This window comes from Arachis ipaensis, chromosome B07 (genome assembly GCF_000816755.2).
Source record: "Arachis ipaensis cultivar K30076 chromosome B07, Araip1.1, whole genome shotgun sequence".
Lineage (NCBI taxonomy): Eukaryota > Viridiplantae > Streptophyta > Magnoliopsida > Fabales > Fabaceae > Arachis > Arachis ipaensis.
This window is the reverse complement of record NC_029791.2, coordinates 123,413,841-123,422,389: the sequence shown is the minus strand read 5'-3', so window position 1 is coordinate 123,422,389 and position 8,549 is coordinate 123,413,841. Positions and strand designations below refer to the sequence as shown.

Sequence of the window (8,549 nt, the reverse complement as noted above, 5' to 3'; positions counted from 1 at the left end):
TAATTTGATTATTTATTTTATATTGTCAGAAGAAAATTTTGTTTATTAGTAGAAAAAAACATTTAAAATTAGTAAAAAAAATCATTCAAAAGGAAGAAGGAAAAGAGCGACGCGACCTCCTTCTTCTTCGCTGGCCGTTTTGTCACGACCATCAATAAGGCAACAGCAATGGACGTGTGGCGATCTCCTCGGCGGCGTCATGCGATGCGTTCACATGGAAAGGGTGCGGCGTTGGTCGATGACACTATTTTTACGAACAGAGGATCTAAGTCCCCGGAGGAAGGCCGCTGCGTGCAGTCGGTGGTGCACTCAGGAGGGAAGGAGCGACAATGGTCTGTGCCACTGCAATCGCAACAAGGGCTCGTTCTTACCGTGATTGCGAAGGAAGGGCATGGCGTGAACGCGGCTGTGGCGCTAGTTTTAGGAATAGAAGGCATTGCATGCGGCGATAGTCGGCGGCACTAGATTTGAGAATGAAGGGGCTGCGTATGGCAGTGGTCGATGACACTGGGTGGGGCGCAGACATGGCTAGAGAGAGCCATAAGAGTTTGTGCGGTTATTTTTTTCATTATGTATTGTGAATGTGTGTGAGCATAAAATTAGATGGGATCTTTTGGGCAGAAATTATTTTTAATATGGAAGTGGATATGGTGTTTTGGTTGAATATTGATATTTAAAGTGTATTACAATATTGTGGAAATATTCAACACGCCTCCCCACGTGTTTTAACATTTCCCCGCTTGTTGGCTCGAATGTTGCCACATATTCAATACGCTCCCCACGTGTTGACTTTTTACCTACAAAATTCACCCACCTGTAATTACACCAAATAATTTGATTTCTAACAAAAACACTAATACTTTTTCACATAAAAAAAATTGGGTGTTTTTTTTTTCTTTTTTAATTTTTATTGGGACTTTTTTTAAAATTATATATTTGATTATTGTAGGTTGATTATTCTATTGATTAATTATTTAGTTGAAAAAATAGGCTTTTTTACTTAAATAAATGAAACACAAACCAATTTTACTTGATTTCCCTGAAACAAATTTTTAAACGTGTTTTCCCTCTTCTATATATTATGTAAATCGTCCTAGGGTGATAAGGATTATAAAATATATTAAACATGGCACCTTAGGACGATTTATGCATGTATTGCATAGGAAAAAAGCCATAAATCGTGCCAGAGTGTCTATGATTACAACTTGAGTATAAATTGTCCCTCTCTGCCATGATTTATGTGATTTTGGGCTAAAGCACAAAGGCCTGCCATGATTAATCTGTTTTCTGAACCCCAACAATCCTGGCACGATTTACGTTATATTTGCTAAACCTAATAGGGTTCCCACGATTCACATGCAACGTTATACCCTGCGGAGCCTAGGACGATTTATGATGAAAAAAATTCTATAAATAAATGAGTTTGGCGCAAACAAATCACACCTGAAGTTTTGTGAGTTTAGGGAGAGATGGCTGAGAGCATATTTTTGTTAGTTCATCATCGAGAAAAGATTGATGAAAATACAAGTGAAGGTGTTGTTTTCTTTAGTAAGAAACAGATAGGTGTGTTTGTAAATCCGTCAACGACTTTGATGGAATTACATAATAGTATATTACAGAAGGCAGGAAAGTGTGGCAAAAAATGTGTCAAGCAATTATTTTTTGTATTCCTATATCATTGAGGCAAGGTTATGTTAAGTTTGGAAAGTACGAGATGCTGGGCGATGATGATATGCGAGTTATATTCCACAGTCAAACAAGATTTTCTGACTTGGGCGCTATGGAGTTGTTTGCCAGAATGGTTGATGTAGATGGTAGCTCTGGTAGATCCGCTCTGAATCCGCCAACTAGCATCATAAAAGGAAGTTCCACCGCCATTTCAACGGGCAACCGGTGACTCCCTTTGTTTCATCCCCATCATTTGCGACTGATTTGCCCGTTCCGGCAGATGACTTAGGTGATGGGCGTAGCCTCGGACAGCTCGCAGTTGCAATGGGAGCAGCACTTGCAGTAGACAGTGCACCAACATTCATGGAGATAAGAGAGATAGATCCATTTGCGGAGGCTATAGGCAATGATGGGTCTGATTCGGAGCCACCAATCATTAGTGATGAAAGCGATGGCAAGGAAGACACCACTCGTGTCGGGGGAGCACAAACACATGCAAGCAGTCAGACACAGCAGTACCCTCGACACTTTTTCACTTTGTACCTTAATGCAATGAACCAGACTGCATTTGTAGATCAACAGCACCCTACTATTCACGAAGATAGGCCTAGTATGATTGGCACAGATGAGTTTGGAATCGGGCAACAGTTCAAAACCAAAGATGAAGCTATGCTAACAATAAGAGTTATAATATTCGTTGTGGTGTAGAATATAAAGTGTTTGAGTCCGACCAATTGAAGTATCTTCGGAAGTGTGTTCAGTTCGGGAATAGATGTAACTGGTTGATACGTGTGACTATGAGGCAGAGGAAAGGCTACTGGGAAGTTAAAAAGTACAACGGACCACATACATGTCTAGCAACTGAGATATCGACGAATCACAGGCAGCTCGATTATCATGTTATCTGTGCTTCAGTTCTATCGTTGGTCATGGCGGATGCATCAGTCTTCGTTAAGGTATTACAGAATGCGGTGTCATCAAAGTTTGGTTTCAAGCCCAGCTACAGGAAGGTTTGGATGGCCAAGCAGAAGGCCGTTGCTCAGATATATGGAGATTGGGAGGAATCTTACAACCACATACCAAGGTGGATCATCGGGGTTCAGTTGTATATGCTGGGCACTATAGCGGTGTTGCGCACTTCACCAGTGAAGGCAGGTAATATGGTGGATGGAATGAAGGTTTTCTTTCATCGATTATTTTGGACGTTTTCTCCGTGTATTGAGACATTCAAGTATTGCAAGCCACTGATATCCATCGATGATACTCATTTATATGGGAAGTATAGAGGTATCCTGCTAATGGCTATTGCCCAAGATGGAAATTCGAACATTCTCCCAGTAGCATTCGGGTTGGTCGAAGGCAAAAACACAGATTCATGGAAGTTTTTTCTTAGTCATCTTCGTCATCATGTGACTCCACAAGCAGGCATTTTAGTCATCTCTGATCATCACAATGCCATTAAGGCTGCCCTGCTTGCGAAAGACAGTGGGTGACTCCCGCCAACTGCATACGGTGCATTCTGTGTACTATACATCATCGCTAACTTTGCGCTATCCTTTACGTCTAAGGATTCCTGAAAGATCCTCGTGAATGCCGCATATGCAAAGACTGAGGAGGAGCATCAGTATTGCATGGATATCTTGCGGAAGAATGATCCTGCCATGGTTGATTGGTGTGACAGGATTGGATTGGAGTTATGGACACAATATCGGGATGGAGGCCATCGATATGGGCATATGACGACCAACATTTATGAGTGCATTAATGCCGTGTTGAAGGGGACACGTAACGTACCGGTGGGTTCACTAGTTAAGTCAACATATGGGTATTTGGTTGAACTCTTTGTGAGGAAAGGAAAGGAAGCCGAGTCATAGCTCGGAGCTAGGCAAGAATTTTGTCATACCCTTGTGAAGGCTATTGAGAAGAATCTACATGCCTCTAGGAATATGCGGGTAGATCTATATGACAGGGAGAACAATGAGTTTGTAGTTGAGGAGCTTGCGCCGACTGGGGGGAGAATTGCAATGAGTAGCTGTCAGGTTTCTTTATCCACGCGCACATGCGACTGTGGATACTTTCAAGCCCTCCACTATCCATGCCGTCATGTGCTTGCAGCATGCTCATTTTGTAGACTGGACTGGAAGTCTTATATTGATGATGTGTACCGTATTAGTACTGTGTTCAACGTTTACAAGATGGATTTTTCTTCGCCTATTCAGGAAGAGCTGTTGCCTGTATACGAGGGACCTCATGTGACCCAATCCCGACATGATACGAGCTGTTGTTGGGAGACCTCAGAGTACTAGGATAAGGAATAGTATGGATGATACTGAGCCCAATCGACCAAAAAGATGCAGGATGTGTAGGACCCCAAGTCATACTCGAAGAAACTGTCCACAGTGCCCAGGTGCTTCCGAATCGCATGAAGGAAGCAACACATAGCCGCCAGTGATTGACGCATTAGGTTATTAGTATTTGTCATTGATCATGTGTCTTTATGTTGTGTTATTTCTTCTGTGTTTACGTTAGGTCGATATTATTGTTAAATTGGCCCAACTCTATGATATTTTGTATTATGTTATCTTATGTTATCGTTATTCGTCGTTGCACCTACTTGTGATACACGTAAGATAAGATACAACAAAACATACCATGCGCAACAAAATAATATCCAACAAAAGTCTAAAGATAGATAGTATCCAACAAAAGTCTTAACATAGATACGTTACAACAAAAGTCTAAGGATAAATAAGCTACAACAGGAACCATGAGATACATAAGATCCAACAAAGTCTAAAGATGAATAGGCTATAACAAAAGCCAGATAGATGTGATCCCAACAACTATACCATGTGTGATCCGGTGCCACACTTTGCCAGCTTGATGACGCACTTCCTCCTTTGCGTGACCGGGACAAACGGATCAGGTGGCTGACTGACTGGTGCGGATGCCTGATCCGGCTGATAACCTAGTGGAAGTTGTCTCTGTCCTCTTATGGCAGATGATGGAGTGTCTCCCAACGCAAACATACCTCCCTAATAACCAGTCGGCACTTCATTTAGATCAACGTTCAGATCCATCGCAACTCCCTCAAACTGTGGCCTGTAATTACCAGCTGGGATGCCAAACTGGGCAAAGTCTGCAAAAAACTCTGTACCAGCTCCAAAAACTTGCTTCATCTAGTTTGGCTACCAAAGTCGAAAAACAAGGTCGACGCATCAGCCTGGACACCTCCACTCCCACCCTCAGCACAACAACAGAATAAAGTGCCGTCAACCCTCCGATATCGGTACCACCATGAACCCCAGTAACATGTCCTCTATAACTACTACCACCTTCCCATCCAGATCCACCTCCACCATCACCCCTCCCGCACTAGACCCACCACCACCACCACCCTCTCCCCAAACAGCACCACCACCTCCTCCTCCCCACTCGCACCCCCCGCTACCACCCTAACCCCAATCGGACCCACCGCCACCATGACCCCAACCTCCTCAATGACCTTGACTGCCCACACCACCACCCTCACCCCCGTCACCACCATTATCATCGTCATGCTCCGGATCCTCATCCAACCCCAAAGCATCCTCGAATCCTCCTCCCATAGGCTGGATGTAACGAGTCCCAATGCGCTCACGAGTCGCTCTTTGCCTATTGTCTGGCACGTTCAGTCCCTGTTGCCTAGCAGGTGCAGCCACATGACCCCGAATTGGAGCATCTGCTGGGACCCTAACATGGCGAGGATCTATGAGTAGACAATCATGTGAAAGGAACCTTCGTGCTACATGAAACCACCAATCAAGATATTCAGCAAATGGACGAGGATCTGGTGCCAACTGAAAGGAAAGCACGCTCTGTCGTCTCTGGTCCCGATACTGATGCCATGTGTCAAACACCGCAGGGAACCACCTCGTCGGTCCTTTGCCATCCTTAGATAACAAGAAGTCAATGTTGATGGCTGGATCTGGGATGTGCTGAACTCCTCCGAGCTAGGATAAAACCCTATCAACCTGGTGCTACTCAATTGATGCAAAGTATATCAAGGCAGTGGTCGACTTCCATAAAAGCATGTGGTCAGGCTTGAGGATATCAGGATGGACTACTTGGATAACCTCAAGACTATTGTATGGCATCCAAATGAACTGCAACATGGGAATCAATTAAAATTTACCGAGATACATAAGTATATACATACAAGAAAAATAGCAAATTAGACAATCAGACTTACATCATCCCCACTCAGCTTGTCTAATTTGTGTCGAGTTGCAATGACTCGGGGACCCTTCTCGTCCAACGACGGTAGAAACCTACCCCACCTACGAGATACAAAATGCTTAAAATTCAAATTACAAAACAAGATACAAACAAGTGCATAACAGACATATTCTACATGAAAATGTCAAACCTCGCGGCAAGTGGCCAGAGAATGGCATCAAACCCTCTAGGCCTGAACGTCAGAAAATGCTAAAAAATCCAAAACTGAAGCAGTGCTAATGGCCCAGCTAGGTTCTTTACATTCCGGTTAGCAACCCTGCACAAACACCTGTACAACCAGGACAAGGTGGCCGAAACCCAGCTATACTTGCCGAGCCCATCGAGGTCCACAACATACAGAATCCACCGTAAGTGAACCCTAGCACCAGACTTGTCTGCGAAAAGCGCCGTGGACAACAACATCATAATGTAACCCCGTGCATAGATCTGTACCGTTGCCTCCGATGCATTGGCAGGCAAGACTTTAAACTTGTTTTGGAACCAGCTAAAAGAAACTGTGAAGTCATCGATACAATCATCTGGTGGAAGTTCTCTGAATAGCTCTCAAAACCACACCCAGGCAGGCTTCTCCCCCTCCATCAACTGGTCGAAGTCACTGAGACACCCGCTCACCTCATGTCCGTCAATAAGGAGGCCAAACTGATATGTCACATCCTGTAGTGTTATCGTGCACTTCCCAAATGGCATATGGAATGTGTGCATCTCAGGACGCTATCGCTCTACGAATGCATTGATTAATAGCTCATCAAACTTGAACCAATAATCATTCAACCTCGCAACATGCAGTAAATTGGTACGATCTAAGTACGGTAGTATGCGATCATGCAAGATCATCTTTTGTTGACTACAAACGCTCTGAACGCATCGAGTTGGCTGATAAAACACAAATGTCAGTGAAACAATTTAACCGGTCATTATACAAAAAAAATTTTGCTCAGTATAAAATGTTATCCAACAAGCTTTTGAAATTAAAAAGTCCACATTATCCCTATTCATAAAAAATATCACACTTCAAGCAGTACAAGAAAACGATTATCACCACACTAACATCACAACCATAAAATTATCGACCACTTTATCATGTATCATTAAAAATTTTGAACTCTAACATCTTTTAACCCAACCAAGAACCTACGAAATCATTAAACAGTAAAAATCACAAAATCCTTATTAAAAATGTTATAACATGCATATTCAAACTACTATTCATCAACATATGAGTGTAGCCAAAATAGCCATGACATCAACCAACTCAACTAAGTTTACTGTCCAACGACTAACCTCATCGTCGATAAATTCAACAACATGCGCAATACCATTAAGGCGGTACATATCTATGTGGTTAGCCGCCATTCTTCTCCTAAGACAGACACCTCCCACTCCGCCGCACAAGTTAACCCACAGCTATGTGCCTTAATACGCCGGACAATGGTGGATCTGGCCTCGCCGTCGCCGCACCGTCATCGGTGAATGCTCGAAGCCTCCGCTCACTGCCACCTCCTCCACCGATTTGGCCTGCCTTCCTCCCAACCATTCTCTCCCAAATCTGGCCGAATGTGGTGGCTCCTCCCTCACTAACGTTACTCGCCACTGTGTGTTGAGGGAATGCCTCAAGCAATAACTCATTACAACCATATTAGGGTTACTCTTCAAGCATTAATCGTCCTTGGGCCTTGAGGGTTACATTTCTGAACGTGAATCGTTCCAGGCTACCTATGGTCCGCTTTTGAATGTGAATCGTGGCAGGCCTTTGTACTTTAGCCTAACTTCACGTGAATCATAGCCGGGAGGGACGATTTATGTGTAACTGTAACCCCTCATGCCCTGGCATGATTTATGGCTTTTTCTCCTATGCAATACATGCATAAATCGTCTTAGGGTGCCATGTTTAATATATTCTATAATCCTTATCACCCTAGGACGATTTACATAATATATGAAAGAGGAAAAACACGTTTGAAAATTTGTTTTAGGGGAATCAAATAAAATTGGTTTGTATTTCATTTATTTAAGTAAAAAAGCCGAAATATATATATATATATATAATATGATGTGTCACAATCAACCAATTCAAAAAACAAAATATATCATATACCTGAAAGTATAAAATATTTTATACCATCATTTAATTATATTTATTTTTTATAATTATTCATGTGCTAAATGTAAAAATAATTATTTTTATTGATATAATATTACGTAATTAAATGTATATATTACAATAGATCAAAATTAATTTCTTAATTAAAATAGATGAAAAATTGCCTTTTGTATTAACACAGAGCAAATTGTCACAATAAATTTTAGGATGTTACATTTCAACGGTATTTATATAGTATTTTAGAGTGTTTGAGAATGTTTTTTATGGTTCTAAAACGTTTTAGAATCTAGAATGTCCTGAAAGGTCACGGAAGACTCTAGAAGATTCTAGAGAACTCTGAAAAGTTATAGAATATTTTAGAAGAGTATGAATATGTGTAAAAATATGAAAAGTGATGTAGAACAATCTAAAAATATTTAAAAAAAAAATATAATAGGTTAGATATTTGTAATGACGGTTCTGAACACTAGAGGTTTTCATGGATCGGATCATATCTGCAAAT

At 41.9% G+C, this 8,549-nt stretch overlaps 1 protein-coding gene across 1 annotated transcript; it reads left to right on the top strand.

Moving 5' to 3' along the window:
* On the top strand, positions 1,715 to 3,161 carry LOC107607919. Its single transcript, XM_016309814.1, has 3 exons — positions 1,715 to 1,823; positions 1,949 to 2,278; positions 2,377 to 3,161. The coding sequence occupies exons 1-3, from the start codon at positions 1,715 to 1,717 to the stop codon at positions 3,159 to 3,161; spliced, it is 1,224 nt and encodes a 407-aa protein (XP_016165300.1).